Source organism: Falco biarmicus, chromosome 2 (assembly GCF_023638135.1).
Source record: "Falco biarmicus isolate bFalBia1 chromosome 2, bFalBia1.pri, whole genome shotgun sequence".
NCBI classification, from domain to species: Eukaryota; Metazoa; Chordata; class Aves; order Falconiformes; family Falconidae; genus Falco; species Falco biarmicus.
This window is the reverse complement of record NC_079289.1, coordinates 74,067,177-74,088,974: the sequence shown is the minus strand read 5'-3', so window position 1 is coordinate 74,088,974 and position 21,798 is coordinate 74,067,177. Positions and strand designations below refer to the sequence as shown.

Genomic DNA, 21,798 nt, shown 5'->3' with positions numbered 1-21,798 from the left:
TGTGTACTTTAAGAGATCTGAGGAAACTTCAGGTGTGAATAGACCCATTCTTGACAGTATAACAATAGCGTTCATACACCATCGATTTTTTTAAAAAAAATTTATTCATCTCAATACATTCATTCTTATTCTTTTTAATGTAAGACAAACCCATTGTTTTTCCTTAAACAAATTAAAATGTACCTAAAACTTCTCAATGGAAATATTTCAATCATATTCACCAAATGGAAGAAATCCGATCAGGAAAAGTTACCCAAACAGTTAAAGTTAGCCAAAATTAAAAGAAAATATAATGGCATTTTAAAAAATTACATGTGAGGTATCATTCTTTCTTGGCTGCATTTCTGTTTTTGCCAAAAGGAGGAGGAAAGTGATTCCAGGCTTTCCACAGGAATATAAAGTTGCCTGAGCTACAAAATGCACTTTAAAATTCCTCAGTTTCTTTGTTATTTCACTACATCAGAAACTAATATTATCTCTTCATTTTCAGATGTTATTGTCTGAATTTTGCTCTCCATCAGCTGAAGGGAGAATAAAAACTTCCATTAGTTTTATACATGTTAGGTTAGCATATACTTATGCGTAATACTGAGAGTTTTTCAACTTTTGTTACATATTTTATAGAGATATTTTGCTGCTTTTTTTCTTAGCTGATAACCTTTCCTTAGCTGGACATAACAGTGAAATTTCAGCAACTTTGTAATGCTGTCATGGACAGGGAGGACGTGTTTTTCTCCAGTGCACCACACAGGTTACCCCAGATCATCGCAAATGAATTCACTCTCTACAACTACCTGGCAGGAGGTTGTAGCGAGGTGTGTGTGGGTCTCTTCTCCCAGGTAACAAGTGATATGACAAGAGGAAATGGCCTCAAGTTGCACCAGGGGAGGTTTAGATTGAATATTAGGAAAAATTTCTTCACTGAAAGGGTTGTCAAGCATTGGAACAGGCTGCCCAGGGAAGTGGTAGAGTCACCATCCTTGGAGGTATTTAAAAAGGTGTTTAGATGTGGCACTTAGGGACATGGATTAGTGGCGGACTTGGCAGTGCTGGGTTAAAGGTCTTTTCCAACCTAAGCAATTCTATAATTCTATGAATTCATACAAAAGGATTAACTTCACTAAGGTATGAAAGTAGATGAATACACATTGGCCTGAAGTTTAGGTAATTGAACAGACCATGAGAAATTACTGGACGTAACATGATCAGCTGCTGGACAGGAAAAGGGTGCAAGTGAGCTGCTGGTCCTTATGCTGGTCTGGTCAAATGCTCTGTGTGACCACTGCAGTATGTCCTGTTACCTTATAAAACCCTATTTTGAACTGTTTTCTGTGTCACCCTGTTTTCTATCCTGTGTGTGTGTCTTGTTAGCAAACTTCCTTGAAGCTGGACTAGTGGATGAGTAGGAGAGACCTGCACCTGGAGACACCCAAGGTAAGAGATGGTAACCTAGTGGGGAGAACCAGCATGTGAACGTAGAGATCAGTTGTGAGGAACTTGCAAATTTATGGTTGTTGTGAATTAAGTGAATGAGTGTGTACACACGTCTCACTGGCAAATTTCAGCCCTGCTCAGCTGGAGGGGAGCAGGAGGACTGGCATGTCTGTGACCCTATTTATGTGACTGCTGCTGGTGTTGAAGTGGCATTGGTAAAGGCACCTGTGGTGGCATTTGTAGCTGGTTGCATTAGTGTCCTCTGTGTGTGTTGTACATGTGTGTGCCTCATGTTGGGAAAATGCACAGCCTTTGCTGCTGTCTGGACCTACCAATGGGAGCATCAGTCCCTGCACCTGTGAGACTGGGATGGGAGAAACTCCCTGGTTCTGGAAGAGCACTACATTTACTTCCCTTAAAAAACTTGCCTGCTGATTTTTCTCTTGTTATTCCTCAAAATATGGCAGTTATCCTCTGTGTTAAGTTCCTTATAATTTAAGAAATACCTGCAGTAGAGTCTTATATACTTTTCACATAACTAATGTAAAATAGAAAGAGAACATACCTCTGGATTTGTATCAGGCAGTCCATTAAATGCATTTTTTGGCCCTGGGATTTGTGGAAATGCTGCTTCCCAACAGCTAGTCCTGGAGATCAAGAGGGATGAAGTAGAAAAGAAGAATTAAGTAAGCGTCATGTGTCAAAACAATTGCACCCTTGAACCAGCTCTTGTCTTCCACTGCCAGCATAGAAAAGAAATGAAAAATATGCATGATCTCAACACAGAATGAACACATATCAAGAAAAAAATAAGAATTTGGATGGTAATAGTTTCATTTTTGGTTAAGGATTCACTAGTTGTTATTTTCTTCTTTGAAAGGAAAAGGAATTTGTCCTGCTCTTTAAGTCACTACAACCAGTGACAAGTGGGTGTAAAAATTTTAACAAGTTGGAGGAACAGTATCTTCTCTGAATTACTGTCTATTTCTATACAAAGTGCGTGTAATGGCAGAATATCCATTTTCTTTCTCTTTTGCTTACATGTTTTATTTCAAGAAGCAAGCTGCTTAGCTTATGTGCTTTCAGATACTTTCATTTTGCTAGAACTATTCTAGTAAACGTTGCAAAATCTTTATAGGTAAGTACAGTCAACCTGAGTGTTGCATAGACAGTCTAGATGGCAAATATTCTGAGCAGCTGTACTGTTAATATAAGTAATAGCATGTAATTGCTTTCCTTGCCATGTTGACAGAAGGGACCCTTGAAAAAGTTGTGTGGATCAGCTAGGGAGGCACTTTGGGCATGAAGATTATAGTACTTGCCTCAGGATCACTCATTTGGATTGATTTCTACTACAGTGTGAGTGAAAACATTTTATACAGAGACACCTCTACTTTATTTAAGAACTGCAGCTATATTTCACACAACCACAAAAAATAAAATAAATGCATAAATTAAGTTTACCTTTTGCAGAGCAAAATTGTGATGATTGCCATTAAGAGTGTCACAGCTGCTACCACAAGTAAAATCCATACTGAAGAAGAAATAATTTCTTCATTTACTGAAAGAGAAAAGTCATAAAGTATTATTGTTAATGAAGATGAATAGATGCACAGCTGTGTCAAACGTCTGCGCTGGTGACTGACTGATGAATGTCAGTCTGAAAGGTTTCGCTTGGTATAAAAATCAACTCTTTAGCACCTTAGCTGCAATGTCTACTGGAATGGACTAGCACTGAGCCTGTTTGTCCATCTCCTGCAGTAAGCAGGTGTCACTTCATCTGCAAATGTAACTTTTTGTATTTATTTCCAATGTTGGAGTGTAAAGACATTTATTAAGTCTCTTCTTCCTCTTCTTTGTAGTGTGGAGTGAAACAAAATGTTAGCCAATCCTTTATATATCTGTGTGTCCATCAGTATGCAGCATTGTGTGAGGCAGACTGGACATCGCTGTGGGGAGAGTAGCCCGAGGCATGGATTTGTTCTTACCAAACTCAACGGGTGCACTCCACTCCCCCCAGGTTGGGCTCACGAGGCAGGTACTGCCAGCTGCTCTCATTTTCAAGAGGTACTTCTTTCTTGCATTGGATCTATGCAATATGTGACTACTTCCCCCTTCCTAAAAACAAAGCAAAACTGAGTTGTTTTTCTTTGTTATATGTCTAGGTGTTGATAATATTCAAGTGTCGTTTACCAGTGAAACTTCTACGAGGCTATGGGAGCATTGCTTGTAAAAGTAGACTGCTGTTCCAGAGCAAAAAATAAACATATTCACGTTCTTTATGTATAAAAACGTATGCATCTGTGTATCTAAAAAAACCCCCTGTCAGTAAACTTTTTAAATTTAGAAGTTTTTAGTCTTTTACCTCATATCCTGTAACTTCTTATGATATAGTTTGATTTACTGACAATTTCCCTCAGCACACTGACAGACACAGAAAAATATCTTGAATTGTCTCATTTCATTACTGCTAGGATTGAGTGATTTGAGGAGTAAACTGTATGCACCTCACCTTCCTCAGTGTTTGCGTTACGACTTTTCAGGAATAGCGTAACTATCCAGCCAAATCTGAAAAATAAGTAGAGGACTGCAATACTTAGCGTTACTAGAATTTGCTGAAATGTATTTGCTCTTGGAGACTTTCAGGCTAGAGGTGGGATGTGCAAGCTGCACAGGTTAGAAGGAGGTGCAGCATACCTGGAGGGTAGCCTCCATCCCAAAGTGATTTTGTAGTCTTTGTTTTTCATAAACAAAATTATATTCCTAGAAGATGATTCCTCTTTGTCTCTTTTCTCTGCTGTCAGCGATGTGTAACTTCAAATTCTGTTCCAAATAGTTGAGGGGGAGAGTGGACAATATAATAAAAAAACGGAAGGTTTTTCAAAATACTTGCAAAATAGTAATAGAGTTCTGCCCTTGAATGTATAATAAATAACATGTCATGATGATTTAGGAATTTGACCCATTAATGGAATTTCTAAATAAGGATCTCATAAAGCATAGGGCATTGAACACATACTGATTTAAAGGCATTGGCATACTATTTACTTTCCACAAATGACTATGAAAATAACATGTATTGCTGATTAATAGGACAAGCAGACTTACTTGTATAGAAGCGTATATGGGTTTTCCCTCAGGATTATCCTGTAAATTGAGAAAATAAACATGATTCTTTTGGTTGCTTGTTTTGTGTTTACATAGTAAGTCATTTTTATTTACTGTCCCCTTTTCTGCATTACTCTTTCTTATCTACTTAACAGTTTGTTCAGAAGAACTAGTAGTTTATCTACCGTTTAGTATCTAATATGTAATTAATCTCAAAGGCCAAGTTTACATAGTAACTAATTCTTCTAAGGAAAAGTATTTGTTTTCCTTACCACCAGAGCTGAGAAATAAATTTTATTCCAGATTGGTGACTAAACTGAAGTACAAGGAAACCAGACCTGAATGAAAACTGTAACTTTATTCTTACACACACTGAGAAAAAACTAAACTGTGAAATAAACTTTTTTAGTTTACATCTACTGTTTATATTTTACAATAGATGTCTCTATATTTAATTGCAAATTCTGTGTTAATATTGTTTCCTTTTTCCTCAGATGAAAATATTCAGGACTGACATGGATTCACAGATATTTTAAGCTGCCCTCCAGCTAGATACAGTAAAGTTCACTCATGTCTTCTGAATAGCCTTAATGACTGCAATGTAATGCAGTGACCACACACAACTAATGACTGTGGACTGTATCAACTCCATTAGCCTGCCAGAGTTATGCAATTTTTTAATTATTTTGAATTTTGTATTACTCAATTTTAAACCAAAAAGAACTTTATCCAAACTTGTTTTATGAAACAACTGCATGCATGCTCATGTGGCACCTGAACCTGAATTTGCAAAGCATGTTGTTGTACAGGACAGCTTCTAGAATCTGTAAACAAGCTAGGTTAAGCACAGGAATCCATCTAGGAGGAAGTGCAACAATATAGTCTCCCTTTTTTTGTGTTTATGCTGAAATAATACATGAGAAATCAAAACAATGAGTCATGAATGATTTCAGAAAGTGGAGTCCAGAAGGACAGGTGGTCTTTTGCAAATTCTGGAGGAACACATGTGTGAAAAGGCACTGCGTTTCAAAAAAGAATGAAGGAGACAGTGTGTGTGATAATTAAAAAGAGACTCCCTGCTGCAGGGGATGGTGGCACCAATCTTCTCACCTGACCTGAAGGAGGAGGTCTGCTGCTTGCCTGGGGCCAGGACCCCGGATGCTGCAGGACTGCCAGACTTGTCTGGCCATTGAGCTATTGACCCTTCCTGCTCTCCTGTGTGGGCACCAATGATATGGCTGGGGTAACCAGGATGGTCTCGAGGGTGGTTGCAGAGAGCTGGGAGGACGGTGAAGGGCAGGAAGCCCAGATGGTGTCTCCTCAGGCCTTTCAGTGAGAGGGAAAGGCTTGAGCAGAACTGCAGTCATCCAGCAGGTCAACTTCTGTCTGAGAGGCTGGTGTCATAGCCAGGGCTTTGGCTTCTATGACCTTGGGACCCTTTTTGAGAAACAGGGACTACTGAGCAGGAGTGGGATGCATCTCACCAAGCGGGGTGAGAGTGTCCTTGCAAATAGGCTTGCTAATCTTGTGCTCTGTGTAAAGGAGTGCCTTGAATACATAGAGCTCTGTCTTCGGAGAAATCATGAATCAGTAAGGGAGCTTGTGAGGTAGTCATCAGAGGACCGACCAACACAGGTGACAATGTAGTAGGTGTTTGTTCCATATCTCTCTATCAAGAGAAGGAAGCTGATGAGACCCTCTTCAGACAGCTTGAGAAAGCCTCACAGCCACAGGCCTTGGTACTCAAGGGAAACTGCCCCAGAGGGCAAAGCTGCCACTTGATCTACAAGGATAGCCTCCTCAGAGCACAAGAATAGTCCATTCTGGTGTGCAAAAAATCGATCAAGTGTGCCAGGTGAGCATGGCAAGACATGAAAGTTGAGTCTGAGCTCAGAAACAAAAAGGAAGTATGCTGAAGGTAGAAGGAGGGATTTAGGAAGTATGCAAAGACATCATCTGCACATGTAGGAATGGAGTCAGGAAAGACAAAGCTCAGCTGGAGGTAAGGCTGGTGAGGGAGGTGAACACAAGAAAGGTTTTTATGAGTGCACTGGCAGCAAAAGGGAGGTTAAGGAGAATGCAGGCCTGTTGGGACATTGGAAAGGCTGAGGTATTTGGTTCCTATTTAGCTCAGTTTTCACTGTTAAGGTTTGTCCTCGGGTTTCCCAGACATCCTGATCTATAAAGCCTTAACTTAAAACATCACTGGAGAAGAAACCAAGAGCCTCAACAAATTTAATTTATTGGTGTCAGACGTGAAAAAATGTGATTGAAATTATGTTACTCATGGTATTACCTTTTTGTTTTTGTTTGCTTCCAATCCAAGTAATTTCCAATTGTGAAAATAAAGTTTAAAGGCTGACTAATGCAATATATGTTGGTCATAGTGTATTAGTAAAACAATACAAGTTTATACCTGGCAGTAGTAATGCAATAAATTTTACAACACTGTAGTTGCTGGATCTTGACGTGAAAATTGCTAATAATTATTACAAAAATCCTAGGCAATTCAGGCTGTATGTGAATTGAATATTCTTTGTAAACTGAATATTAGTCGTATTAGAAGACATTAAGAAGTATGTATTACTTTACTGCGATGCACTTTGATTCCAATGTCACACAGAGCTTTCTAGAAGCTTTCTTTGCTGCAACGGCCAAGGGATTCAGAGAAGTAATCCAGTTTTGTATCAGTTAGGTGGGCTTGCAAGAAAACTTATCCATGAAATAGCAAGCCCGACCTAGACTACGCTCCCGACAGCAGCAGTCTAGGGAATGCCCTCAGTCAGCCACTAGGCGGCCAAGTCTGGTTGTAAAACAGGCAGCTTTTTCCTTTGTTGTCACTGTCTGCCACCTTGTGGTCATTGGACGCAATTCTGCCAGAGGTCGAGCGGAGCACAGCAATCTCACTTCTTTCCTATGGCTGCAAAAAGACTTGTAAAGCCAAGGTCCGAATTGGACTTTCAGTCGTTTAAATAATTCTTTCAGCAATCTGTGATTACTCTGCCTTTCTGCTTTCTCTCACATTTATTTACCTTTTATTGAACATTATACAGCTTCAATTTTTGGACCAACAGGTGTGTTGCTTATATAAGATGTCTGGATGAGCTACTTACATTTCATATATAGCAAAATTTCATTCACGTTGATCAACTCATACTTGTTAAGTGGATGCACATTTCTCCATTGGGTATTTACAGCCCAGCTCTGCCCTTTCACAGAGCAGCAGTCGCTGGAAGGTCTCTTAATCCTGGACAGATCTAACAGGTCTTAGTGAAAGAAGGGCCTTTTCTGAGTTTTGCCACAGCCAAAGCTGTGATATGTTGAAATCCTGATTAACCACACTTCTCCCCTTAGTTCCACACAGTCACAGTCACCGTCATCCAGTGTATCTCCAGCAATACCTCACCCGGGGAACAAGAATAAAAAAAAATGGTGCAATATGGCATAACAGGGTGCTTGAAAGGCACAGCCACAAAGGAGTATGGTGCTATCTATGAAGAAGGGTAACCATACAAGAGGGCCTGACTTTTATCTTTAATCATGCATATTGGTAAATGCAAACACATGTACTAATGTTAAATGTAGGTGAAGAAATACCTCTTACCTTATACTTTATGTTGATTTCATATTTAAAACACTTGTCTTGGTTAGAGTGATTTATTTGGGGTCGTTGCCACTGGATTATGCAATCATTTTTAATTTCATCACAATTGACAGTGATATTTGATGGAGGCATGAGATTTTCTGAAATTATATAACCAAGAATTCAAATAATTTAAATCACTTGATCTCTTTTTGCTTTGATAAAAGAGAGTGCAATTGCAAGTAACATCTCTATGAAGAAAGATATTATTTTGTATCTATTTTTCTTAGCAACTCTGTTAGAAATAATCAAAAGACCAAAGTTCTTTAAATCTTTTCCTCGGGATCAGAAAAATACAGGGACTAAGCCAGGGAACGTGACTTAGGAGCATACAAAGATACAAGTTCCATCCATTTACTAGACTAAGAAGGTAGAGTCCTGTCTTCTTTTATAAGGCTGCTTCTACTGCAGAAGAACAAGCTGATGCTCACCCTAATGTAAGAAATCCAAAGATCATTTATTTCTTCAGGCCTCCTCACATGATGCTTTTGTGACATGAAAGTGTTACTTGCTTGGTGTTGTGAACTATGCACTTTATTCCCTCTTTCCACAAAATTATCCATACACTTATGAGAAAGATGCTTCAGCTTTAAGAATCTAGCCAACTCCTTCACGTATCTTCCCTCATTTCATAGATGTGAGCAAAAAGATGAGGACCTTTACATTTTCATCATTGCCAAGGACTTGATTATTGTAACAGCAGAGGATAGTTACTTATGACAGAAAGGGTAATAAAAGATTGACGGGAAAGCTTAGTTTCATCTATACTATTTTACATCAATCTTTAGAGACAGGCATGGCTTATTTCTGATGGGCTATTTAGTCAAAGAACAGTCTTGTTTCACCTTGAGTTGACGCTCGGTAGAGTTGATGCTCAAGAAGGAAGCTCAATTCCTCCTTATAGAAAGAATGAAGCCTTGTTTGACCATCTTTTTGGAGACAATACCAAAATCAGTGGAACTTTGCCAAAAAGGCTTTGCTACAGTAGAAGTAATTGCACAGGATGCTTCCAAGCAGAGCGCCGCATGTGAAAGAGCATAGGAAAAAATGGGGCATTTTGTACGTATATCGATTTCTTTAATGAAGGGTATGGTGTTGGCATATGCTGTCCCCACTGGCAATGAGAAGCAATCATGCTCAGATGAACTTTTGAAAAGTCTCCTCTGTTGAAAGGTCTTTGGCCCTTATTGGAAGGTTAGCAGGGGGAAGTACAATTTCTTAAGTCCTGGGGACCTTTCTGGAGGAAAACCTAAACCCAATAAGGGTAGTTTGCTAAAGAATATAAGGAAAGCTGTAGCTGTGAGCTTTCTTTTTTAATTTCCCTCATTGCCCTTTTGCTTGGGGAATAGGTTTTCTTGAAGAGGCCACAGTCTTATTTTGACTACTGAGACAGGGCACTTAGTTCCTTCTCAAGGATAAATGCTCTACTACCCTCATAAAATAATGAAAATAAAGCAGAAAAAAAATTTTACTTACCAATTTCATACAATTGAATGTACTCATCATAGAATTGGATCAGGGAGTCCTTGCTAGACCCGTTCACCAGGAAATAAGCTTTATTTACATCTATCCTCACATTTTGGAATCTACATCCCCAGTTTCTGCCATTTTCATCTCTAATGTAAAGCTCACATTCCATTGCATCATCATACCTGTAGACAGCAAGGTATTTTAGTTAGACATGGGCAGCGTGACGTGTTGAATGAGAACTCAGACTTCCCTAGCTCAAGCAGATCTACTTACCTCGAGTTCTGCCAGTAGAGGAAGTACTGAGTGTCTTCTGGAGCATCCCTGCCTGCCTGCCACGTGCAGTTCATGAGGGAAATGTTATAAATCACACAGGAGAAGTTTTCAATGGCTGACCCATTTATGCCTGCAAACACAGGAATGTCCGTGATGAGGAAAAATCATGTGGCTCGATCCAGGCTGGAGGATCTTGGTACATGCTTAGATATGTTAGACAGCTGCGACTGCAGCTGGTTATTGCTTGGGTTAGGAATTACTTGCTTCATTTTAGGCAGTAACAATGGAAGATATTTTCACTGACAGATTCAATGAGTAATTTGTCATGGATAAATCCTCCAGAGATATGATAGCTGCATCTGATAAAGTAAGTCTCAGGGGAGCCTACACTGCTCTAGTACAGGCTGACAGCTGAAGTGCCTACCCCTGTGCTTTCAATTGTTCCTGTTCAAAAGGAGACTGGTGCCACGATGCCACAAAGCAAAACAGTCACCTATCATCCTTCTATACCCTGCCATAGCATTTCTATTTGAAGGATGTTCTTCAGTGCCCTGTCAAATGAGTGGATAGCATGAGGAGGATCCCTGTGGACTCCAGAGAAGGACAGAAAGGGAAGTGCAGAGTTGTGAACTTTTTCAAGACCTCAGGGAGGTGTAAATGTAAACTTGTGAGGTGTTTGGACTCTGCAGTGATACCTTCTTCCACCTGGGATTGACATGAGGAATCTTCTGATCACAAACATTTCAATTTACTTCTTAACCCCCAGCCTCAAGAAAACCCAATAAGGAAACTAAACATACACTTTAAAAGGAAGGATGATTTATCCATCCTTTTATAAAGAGTTATCAAGTATTTTGAGCTTGATGAGGCAGGAAGCAGTGCTGTTTAGTACATGCCAACTCCATGTTGCTTAAATGAGCAGATCTTGTACTTCTTTCTCTTAACAGTCTTATATATATTACCCCCTCATACAAAGAGGAGTAAAGGTTCTCAGACCTTCCATTGTTGTGGATGGGACACTGCAAAGGTTTGGGCATTACATCATGAGATATGCGGTGACAAAATTCAAGATGTCACAGATTTCTCAGTGAAGAATTTCAAAACTACAGCCACAACTGTGTTTCACTTGAATTTTTAAAGACATTCAAATGCAGTCAATAAAATATTAGCATGAACAGTTAAAAGAGAATTAGTAATTAAAAAGATGGCACCAAGTAAGGTGGCAACTGCAGACTGAAAAATTGCTGAGCTAGTTGTAGGAAACTCCTTTTCTTATCATAAGGCTGTGAACAAGAAACTGTTCATCCTAGAGGAAACAAATAAATTAAGGGATGAATGGTTTCAGTTTTTCTTTTACCCCCAGGCCATTGGAAGTAGGCAAATCCTTTCCCAAAGTCTAGCATATTACCTTGAGGAATATATCTGCATACGGTTGAGTATGTGCCATTCATGTTCACAGCTGTGACAGAAAAGCTTGCTCCATTGTGCAGAGGAGGTGCTATATTTCCAAATGTGCACTTCATGTCCTCTGCCTGAAAAATGTCATGCAGAAGGTTTACTTTTTAGTTTTTCATCTATTGGTTTACACAGTGCTGCTCCCTGTAGAAACTGCTTTAGCTTGTGCTTGATTTGTAACAGTGGGACCACTGTGAAGTGAGTAATGTAGGTACTGATGTCTTCCCAGGTTTGAGAACTCTTTTCCCAGAAGCTTTGGGTGATGAACTTCCACCACTGTAAGGTGAAGAGTTCAGTGCTTCCCTCCAGAAAATCTCATGGAAATGTTAGGAATAGCAGTTCCTCCCCTCCTTCTACCCATAGTCCACCAAATCAGTTGAACTGCCTCAAAATAGAGCGTATGTGGTTTCATAAGGGTCAACAGATGGCTGTAAAATGCTTTGTACTCCTTTGAAAGACAAAGTGAGATACCTCACAAATGAATGCCTAGGCAAGGAGCTGGCTTGAGATTCATCTCCATGTACATTAGTTTTCTAAAAACTAGCATCTAAGTCATGTAGGTGCCTTGTCTATGCAGTGATGAATGAAGACACCAACAGTGGAATATAAGATGCATGGGATACACTGCCTTCAGAGCTTAGAGGACTATAACTTCCATGCTTAGATAGTTGAAATGAGGATGATGTGAATCTACTCAATTCTGTGATTACTTGAACAGGCGGTATAAATGCATGAAGTTATCACAGGAGTCCCCACATGTCAGAATTTTCTAGATACTGCCTACAGAAACATTAATGTTTACCATAGATGTAGTATACATCTTGCTTGACACAGTAGTGTAGTGTAAAATGCTCGCTCGCTCTCTATTTATGCGAAATAGAGTGTCAAAACCAATACCTTCCTTTTACAGTTCCTGCTCCTGAAACAACTTCATTTTGGACAGAACCTACCCAGTCAGATGCACAAGAAATATTTGCCAAATGGGTGGAGACAACTTTGAACTCTACAGGAAGAAAATTTAGCTAAGGCAGAAGTGATACATGTACAGGGATAATCCCAAGAGGACAGCTTCATGACTTGCTTCAAACTATCTGTGCAGTTTGTAAAGGCCAGTGAAAAAGAAAACTATTTTGGTTAAAAAACATAGTAGCTGCAAAACAGGAAATGCTTAGCTTGCTGTCTTCTCTTCATAGGTATGGAAAACAGACTAAATCAGAAGCAGAATTTGTCTTTTCATAAAGTTATGACATTTCTCAAGTAATCCATTTACACAAGATCTGAGTTCTAGATCTCCTGTCTGTAATCAAAAGTTTGGATCTGAATTGGTGCTGAAGTTTGGGTCTGGAATTTGTCAAGGAATGTGAAAAATAGTAATAAGAGCTTCTACTGGTGCATTGGTCAGAAAAGAAAGATTAAAGAAAGTGTACTGTCCCTCATAAATAAGACAAGGAGGACTAGTGACAACTGACATGGAGAAGGCTGAGGAACTCCATAAGTTTTTGCCTTAGTGTTCACTGGCAACCACTCTTCCCACATGTCTCAAGTCCCCGAATCTCAAGGCAGGGACTGGGGGAATGAAGTTCTTTCCATCATAAGAAAGATCATGTTTGAGACCACCTGAAGAACCTGAACATACAGAAGTCCATGGGATCCAACAAGATGCTTCCTACAGTCCTGAGAGAATTAGCTGATGTAGTTGTCAAGTCACTCCATCATATTTAAAAAGTCATGGCAGTCAGATGAAGTACCGGTGGCTGGAGAAAAGTGAATATCACACCCATTTTTACAAATGGTCATATGGAAGATCCTGGGAACTACTGACCAGTCAGCTTCACCTCCATGCCTGGTAGTCATGCAACAGATCCTCCATGAGGTTATGTTGAAGCATACAGAGAACAGGGAGGTGATCAGAGACAGCCAACATGGCATCGCTAAGGTCAAGTTCTGCCTGAGTAAGCTAATTCTCCTCTTCAATGGAGGACTGCATTAGGGTAAGAGCAACATATATCATCTACCTGGATTTCAGTAAGATCTTTGGCATGGTCCCACACAGCATCCTTGCCTCTGAAATGGACAGGTGTGGGTTTGACAATTGGGCTGCTAGATGATAAGGAACTGGCTGGATATGCACATCCAAAGATTTACAGTAGTCAATGGCTTGCTGTCCATGTGGAAACCAGTAACAAGTGGTGTCCCTCAGGGGTCTGTACTGGGAGCAGTACTATTTGACATCTTCATCAGTGGCATAGACAGTGGGATAGAGTGCGCCCTCAGCACGTTTGTAGATGGCACCAAGCTGAGTGGGGCAGCTGATTTGCTGGAGAAACAGGGCTAAAAGTCCATTGGCTGAATTTGGTTCAAATCTGCAAGTACCACTTGGTGTCCTCAGACTATAGAATCAGCTGATTTTGTCCAAAGCCCTGCGTTTCCTTTGATTGTGGCATACAGTAAAAGCTATTTGTTTTCCTAATTAATAAGACACTTTGAGATTGTAGCAAGGGGATTTGTTTAAGACTTTTACTCCTATTGTGGCCTTTAGAATAAAAGGGGAAATGGCAGGCAACTGCACCTGATGATATGGTGACCTCACGTGGTAAGGAAAGTATAAGCAGAAGTTTGCAAGGTATAGATTTGCCCATAACACGGCAGAGCTCCAAACATCTATTATTATCTCGATATATAGGGCTATCTAGTAGGTACACTAGACAGCTCTGTCGTGGATATTACACTGCCTGGAAGCTGAAATATAGCTCAGCCATTCACTGTGTGGCTGGAACATCTCATTGGTCCTGAAGTTTGCTTTGATTTCAGCTTCCAAGAAGTAATTTTTCACCCCGTTTCCTTTACTTTCCTGATTAAGCTTGCTTGTCTGTGATCCTAGGCTACCATCATGTGGCCACTTCGAGAATCTCCCCAAATAACAGAAACAAAGACCGATGAATCGGCCCAGAAAGCAGCAAGGTACTACCTGTGTACAAAATGAAGGCCACATTAGCTTTCAGAGGGCTTAATTTCGCTTGATTGCACTCAGTCATCCCTTACACAGATGTTATGCCTTTTCATTTGTGCTTGTTTTGTTCTTCTTTAATACTTCTCCCTCCAAATACTGACAAAACATATCATAATTTCAGAAAAAAAAGGTGTACTTTTTTCTCTAAGTAGCAGCATTGGGCCACTCAATGCATTAAACTCAAAGATACAGGTTTAACTATGCTGGGCATTTCTGCCCACACATTCCAAATAGAGTTTCAAATCATTCCTATATAAAACCCTTTTGTAAGGCCCTTGATATCATCCCCCACAATATTCTTGCCTCTTGACTGAACAGATACTGAAAGAGAGAGAGAGCATTGGACAGATGGACTGCTAGATGATAAGGAACTGGCTGGATATGCACATCCAAAGATTTACAGTTGTCCATGGCTTGCTGTCCACCTGGAAACCGGTAACAAGTGGTGTCCCTCGGGGGTCTGTACTGGGAGCAGTACTATTTGACATCTTCATCAATGGCATAGACAGTGGGATAGAGCGCGCCCTCAGCACGTTTGTAGATGGCACCAAGCTGAGTGGGGCAGCTGATTTGCTGGAGGGAAGGGACACCATCCAGAGGGACACTGACAGGCTGGAGGAACAGGCCCATGCAAACCTCATGAAATTCAACAAGGCCAAGTGCAACGTCCTGCACCTGGGTTGGGGCAGTCCCCTGTACCAATACAGGCTGGGGGATGAACGGGTTGAGAGCAGCCCTGCAGAGAGGAACTTAAGGATACTGGCAGGCAAAAAATTGGACATGAGCCGGCAACGTGCACTCACAGCCCAGAAATCCAGTCACCTCCTGGGCTGCATAAGCAGAAGTGTGGCCAGCAGGTCAAGGAAGGTGATTCTCCCCCTCTACCCTACTCTCATGAGACCCCACGTGAGGTACTGCGTCCAGCTCTGGGGTTCGCAGTACAAGACAGACCAAGACCTGTTTGAGGGGTTCCAGAGGAGGGCCACAAGAGTGGTCAGAAGGCTGGAACCTCTCTCCTCTGAAGGGAGGCTGAGAGAGGGTGGTTCAGCCTGGAGACGAGCAGGCTCTGAGGAGACACTCTTGTGGCCTTTCAATGCATAAAGGGAGCTTCTAAGGAAGACCGAGAGACACTTCTTACCAGGGTCTGTAGTGACAGGGCAAAGGGCACTGGTTTTAAACTGAAAGAGAGTCGATTTAGATTGGACATAAGGAAGACATTTTTTATGACGAAGGTGGTGGGGCACTGGCACAGGTTGGCCAGAGAAGTTGTGTGTGCCCCATCATTAGAAGTGTTCAAGGTCAGGTTGGATGTGTCTTTGAGCAACCTGCTCTACTGAAAGATGTCCCTGTTCATGGCAAGGGGGTTGAACTAGATCTTTCATTTTTTTTACCACCCAAACCATTTTATGACTGCATGAACCTGCCTGCCCCTCAAAAACCACTCCAGAAATATTTTGTCTTTACAGGCTTCTGTGTCCTAGCAGTCAGCCCTGAACAAGCATATCATTGCATCTCCAATGCCCCTGAATGCTTATGTCTTGTTTTTAGGTAAGTCAGTAAGGAGCCGTGTATCTAATTAAATCTGTCCTTTGTACTTAAAAAATTCTTTTCTGAACATCTATACATGCCTCTCACAAAAGTTCCTCTGAAACCAGGAAAAGAGGCAATTTTACACTTCAGTCTCATCAAGGCACTGATTCCACAAAGACCTCTGAAGGTGAGTTTCACAAGAACAGCCAGAGAGGTTGGGTATGCCTCAGTACCATGACAGGTCTCAACAAATCTAGAAAACACTGCTAAAACACAATCTTGTTCTTAACATGGATACTTTTTTCAGTTACTGGAGGATATGAAAGAAAAAGAAGAAAGTGTAATGATGTGTCTTTTAAAACTTTACATAGCAAATTTACCATTACAGTCATGGAAAAATCTCCTGCAGTCACTGAACACCAGTCCTCAGTGAAATTCATGCTGCTCATCCAATTCAGTTCCATTTTCCACTGATCCAGCATCAAATTTCTGATAGGTGAGTCTGGCATTTCCACTGCAAGTGTCACATAACAGGATCAGTAAGGTGCAGGACTGATTCCCAGATTTTTGGGTGCAGAGGTTACTACCTAGCACATCTAAGACAAGGAAAATTAAGCACAGCAACCCCTAATGAGAAACACATTACACTTCACTTCAGAGGATTGCCCTATGGAAGTGTTCTACTCACAGTCTGTGCAGTGCCAGCCAGCACACAACTGGGTGATCAGCAGCATCCACTGGGTCATGGAGATGAGTGCACGAGGAGCCACCATCTCTTCCTTCTTGGAGAGAGAGAACAGTGAAACTTGCTCGAGGTGAAGGATGCCAGTGTGAACCACTCTACCCTGAATTTGTGTAGTCTGACTTGCTCGTATGTCTGCTTCTACACCATCTGACCATGTTTCTGTTTTGATGGGAGGCAAGATTAGACAGGCTTCTCAAGCAGTCACAAAAATGTTCAAATAAACAGTAACAAAGTAAAAGAAGTTGCCCTTTTCTGTAACAAAAAAATTTGTGTGATGATTTGTAAAGCTCGTGATCTCAAGAGCACTTCATAAAACTTACATACATGCGTTTGGCAACTGCTACTTTAAGGTCTAAAGTTTATTTATCTGTCTGCTATATACAAAAGTTAGGATGAATAGACTTCAAGGGGGTGGGTAAACAGCTGCAAATAGAAAGTATCAAAATGGGTCACAGCGTTATCAATCAGTCCAAGTTACCCAATGGTGAATATAGTAAGTTTGGTGAAGGTATTAGTTTATGTACTTTCAAGAAAGTTTTTGAGTACATACTTGTGGATCTAGGAGTGGTGTCCAACTTCTACAAATCCAGTACCAAACCCAGTAAGAAAATCAAAACTGTGACTAGGACCTTTCTTAGCAGACAGTAGGTACTTCATCTGCAAAAAACTTCTTTCAACTTAGCACCATTTATTGCTCTGACAGCTTTTTAGATTTTGCCTGGGACATCACCCCTCCAGCTCTGGACTTTCTAGAGTCTCAGTGAATACCTCAGCAAACAAAATAGTTGGAAAGATAAAGATGGACCTACCTTCATTTTCAGAATGTCTTTATCTGGTTTACCTTTCTATCATAGACTTCAGGCTCAGAGGAGATAGGAAGACTCAGATTTTAAGTGATAGCATGCCTATAAATAGGGCTGTTTCCCTTGCAGACTGTGTTTTGGGAACTGTCGTGCCATCGGAAGTGTTGCAAGATATGATGTTCATCACTTCCCTCCTGATTCTTACCAAATTAGAGTAATTGCACAGCTCTTGATTTCATAGAACAGGAACAAGCCGTTAGCTGGTTAAATTTTCCTTTCTGCTGTAGAGAGTCCACTGGTGCTTGAGAATCCAGCGAGTGCATAAAAAACTTTTATTTTACAGGTATTTCTCTCTAGCTCTAAATAATACTGAGCAGTACAAAGTATGTCTCAATACAAACCATCTCTGAGGGTTGGGAGCTGTGGGGGGCTCCCCATGGTGGGTCAGGGTGGGATCTGGCAGCCAGGGCCCATCCCACCCCCAGCCAGGAGCAGCCAGGGGCACCAGGGGTGCTGACATGGGGTCCTGGGCCCTGGGCAGGGTGGGTGAGCCTTGGAGGGCTGGACAGGGATGCTCTGTGGGGGCACTCAGGAAGATGACAATGCAAATTGTGAAAGTTCCTTAAGCCTGTGGATAAAGATGACTTCAAATCTTGGATATGAAGTCTTCAAATAAGATATATCACTCTAGGGCCTGCTGCTGAGCATTTGATACCTTCTCTGGTCACAGCTGTGCATTTTCTGAAGGAAAGTGTTCTTCTCAATAGTACAAAGCATCAAAAGCTCCCTTATACCCTGAAAGGCTTTTCTTCATGGAATACGATGTAATTTACTTAATATGGAGATCTATAATCCTTGTGAAGTAATTTCATTTCTTCACATGTTGAAATTGAATCATCATTAGAAAACATGACATTTTTCAAACAGCAAGATATGTCAACATTTTCCTCTTGAAAACAGACAGATCTGTTCTGCTGGAATTAAAAACTTGTAGGAAAGAGAACTACCCATGTGATTCTCTACCACTGCCAGCCTACTATATTTGGAAAAAGTCATCTGCTGCCCAACGCGCTTCCAGGATGCTCCCTGATTCACCTTCATCAAAATCCCAAGGTCATTCCTACCCTTCTGCTTCTTTATTGACATATGGAGTGATATAACCATATCAGGAGTAATACATATACCAGCTATTCACACATAAAAAAGATATATAGTTATTTCAAAAAGGGAAAGTGAAAGATAATGCCATGCCAACTGTCTTCAGGGACAAAGAGGACTCACTCTCTAGAGACCCAGAAATGCTTAGGATCACGAGTATTTCTGCTTCCTAGATTCCTGCTAGAGTGTGAGATTGATGACTGATGGGCTATAAATGGACCATAATTTTCCACATTTATTCTCTTCTGTTGATTGTAAACGTGAATGATGTAAACTGAGTTGTTACTGAGACCAGGCAACATTCCAAAGTGGATCTCTGACCTGCTTTCTTCTCCGCAGCTCATACAATATAAAGAGAACAGGTGTAGCACAGCAAGTCTACTTATTGTATTAGTAACTTTCTGCCTGCAAAAGTATTTTCTACAAAAATAAAAACTGAACCAGCTTCATTTCTGCTTACATGCAGTACTACAAGCACAGAGCAAGACATGAACTGAAAAACAATGTATTGATGCACTGTGGTTGTGTTTATGCATTTTATCAAGTCTGTTAGTAACTTGGTATTGGTTGAGGAGATGAACAACTCACCTTGAGCATCCAGAACTTAAAAAGCTCGCCATTCCTAGAAACAGTAATCAAGAGAGAATCAACAGTCTGGTCTGGTCTTTTGTACTTTCAGAGGGAAAGGTCTAAGGCAATGGTAGCTTTATCATGACCAGTTAATTTGAGTTCACTTTCTTCATATGGTAGGAGAGAATAAAAATATGACAAAGTTTTTCTGAAGCATAGTTATGAAGCAAATAGTGGGAATGAGGAGCAAATAATAAAAGGTGGATATTCTACTAAAAAGCAAATCTAGTTATAGAAAAACTATTTGATAAGAATCACTATGACTACTCCTATCACATTAAAGATGTCAACAGACAAAGCAACTGAAAGTTTACACTTCAGGTCTGGGCCCATGGTAGTCATTTAGAGGAAATGTAGTCCATTCTCAGGTTTCATTGTACTTCCAAATTAAAGAAATTCCACACTTACCCATGTAGGTATTTTCTGAACACTTACTGTGCTGTAAAGGTGGAAGAAAGGACTTCAGACTACAAAGAATGAACCCCTCTACACTTCATTATGTCTTCATCTTCGGAAGAAAGCACTCATTTTTGTGGTGGTAATGGACTACATTTCATGGAGAAGGGATGGGGGGAGGGAGTGCTCAGGGTAATAAAATCAGAGCCACAGGAAATGTCGCAGACAATCAAACAGGGTTCTGGAAAAAGAAGGAAGACAGAGTTTTTGTGCGTCTGTCTTTCTCCTTTCCCCCAGCCTCTCAGCTCCCTTGGTTTGAATCCTCCAGTAGGTGAGTTCCCAGAGCATTAAGCAGTCTCCCCCCACTAAAGCAGCAGCCAGAAACTAGGAGCTCTGCTCACCCACTGGTGCCTCACGCTGCAGGAGTGAAGAAGGGAGGGAGCTGAGGTGAGCCATGCAGCCCAGAGATCTGGCTGGGGCAAGGAAGGCTGGGATCAGTTGCACCCAAGTTGCATTTACTGGTCTTGCGCTGCTTTAGGGATAGTGTTTAAGGGCAGCTTTGCTGTGAGGGGGCTGTAGTTCCACAGTTACATTGAGATTTCTTGGCACAAGCAATTGGACCACAAGGCTTTGCCCCCTGACAGCTGTGGCTGCATTGCTGGGCAGCATCTGTATCTGAGACACTCTTTCATCACACTGTTTAGTGTTGATGCAGTAGGATCTTGACTGACCTGACCAATTGGGCTTTTTCTCTGCCTAAATCTGATCCTGGGAAATGATGTCAACTTCCAGCTTTTGAGTCATCCCAATCATGCATCTTACAGTGGGTGGACAAGGGCAAACACATCTGTCCAGTGCTGGGTTCTCTTTCTCCACTTGAAGTCTCACAACTTTGTGGCTACTTGTGCACCACCCAGGCAATGCCTCACTCTAAACAACTCCTGAGCCTGTAGAGCAGGCAGCAGAGAAGTGTGCTTTCTGGGGCTCTCTCAGATTGTACACCTCTAACACAAAGAGGAAGTCTTGGGTTTGAGGTTTTGGGGTTTGGGTAGTTTTTGTTTTTAAACTGGAATATACTGCAGGAGAACAGTCTAAACAGCCCACAAGGGCAGTGGAGTCACCACAGACAAAGGAACCATCCTACCAGGGGATTTCTTTACTTATCTATATTTAGGGAAAGTCCTCACTTGAGGCTTTCAAAATTGCAAACAAAACAAACAAACAAACAAACAAATAAATAAATAAAAAGTGAAACTGTTGCTATTAATGGTGTTACCAAAGGCTGTTTTCTTTTAGAGGTCAGAAAACTAGTGCTGAGTGTCCTTGCTATGATCCAGGAACTGGAAGAGAAATGAGGAGAAAGAGAGAGAGAACAGAAAGCCAGAGGCACTGGGCTGTTTACAAACTTTTGGCTCTACAGGGAGTAAAGTCATTGCAGGAACAGGATTAAAACCAACCTTTCTTAAAAGCCACAAAAGCCTGTAGAATAATTTACCATTCCAACAATAATAGGAGGGCTCACTGCTTGGGCATTTTGCTATACCGGTGTGTTACAGCTTTTGTGTAGACTGCAAAAATATAAATGGGAGACATAACCCTCTTTTTGGTCCTTGCAGCAAGAACTTCCTAGTTTTTAACAAATCTCTTTCTCCACAGAACAGAGGAACAGCCAAGGAGACCAGGCTAAAGGACTTCTGTCTGTATGAACATTCAAGCCACACAGTTAGAAGGTTATATAGCCTGACCATCCTTGCACATTGAGTGTTATCTCGAGTCTTTGCCCAGGCATGGGAAAGGAATACCTTAATCACCCTGATAAACCCACCTCCACTGTTTCATGGATAGGATTTCTGGTGTTCTCATCAGGGTACTGGTAGTGAACAAGTTCTCTGAATAGCTTTGCAGTTTCACCAGTTTTCATCGTGAAAGCAATGGGGGTGTAAGTGCACGAATGGCCATGATCAACTGTGAATGAAGCGGGATGGAGAGGTCCATAAGCAGACCTTGTCTGTTTAGTTCCCCTTAGATTAAAGTTAGCTTTGGCTTTAGTTGGCCACTTCTGATGCACATGCTCTTATCTTTAGCCAGTTATAACTTAAACAGAAGGTTCTTGCTCTGCTTGTTTTAAAAAGCTATTAAAAAT

At 41.0% G+C, this 21,798-nt stretch overlaps 1 protein-coding gene across 2 annotated transcripts; it reads right to left on the bottom strand.

Annotated features, from left to right (window-relative positions):
- Nucleotides 1-83: 83 nt before the first annotated feature.
- Nucleotides 84-21,234, bottom strand: LOC130144530 (granulocyte-macrophage colony-stimulating factor receptor subunit alpha-like). Of its 2 annotated transcripts, XM_056328375.1 has the most exons (13): nucleotides 21,151-21,234; nucleotides 17,478-19,896; nucleotides 16,612-16,827; nucleotides 16,304-16,437; nucleotides 11,337-11,460; nucleotides 9,929-10,058; nucleotides 9,662-9,837; nucleotides 8,147-8,286; nucleotides 4,543-4,581; nucleotides 3,423-3,552; nucleotides 2,899-2,995; nucleotides 2,000-2,081; nucleotides 84-521 (listed from the first exon to the last, which is right to left on the bottom strand). In XM_056328375.1, the coding sequence occupies exons 3-13, from the start codon at nucleotides 16,694-16,696 to the stop codon at nucleotides 447-449; spliced, it is 1,212 nt and encodes a 403-aa protein (XP_056184350.1). In that variant the 5' UTR covers nucleotides 16,697-16,827; nucleotides 17,478-19,896; nucleotides 21,151-21,234; the 3' UTR covers nucleotides 84-446. The 2 variants fall into 2 exon arrangements, with proteins under 2 accessions (XP_056184350.1, XP_056184351.1); XM_056328376.1 differs by lacking the exons at nucleotides 11,337-11,460; nucleotides 16,304-16,437.
- Between the last annotated feature and the right edge of the window lie 564 nt (nucleotides 21,235-21,798).

Excerpts from the sequence above, each read along its gene's own strand:
- LOC130144530 (XM_056328375.1), bottom strand. The coding sequence starts at position 16,696 with ATGGTGGCTCCTCGTGCACTCATCTCCATGACCCAGTGGATGCTGCTG. Across the intron at positions 10,059-11,336 it reads ATGCAGATATATTCCTCAAG|GCATAAATGGGTCAGCCATT; the intron begins GTAATATGCTAG and ends CTGTGTTTGCAG. Across the intron at positions 522-1,999 it reads TGCCTGATACAAATCCAGAG|CTGATGGAGAGCAAAATTCA; the intron begins GTATGTTCTCTT and ends TTCTCCCTTCAG.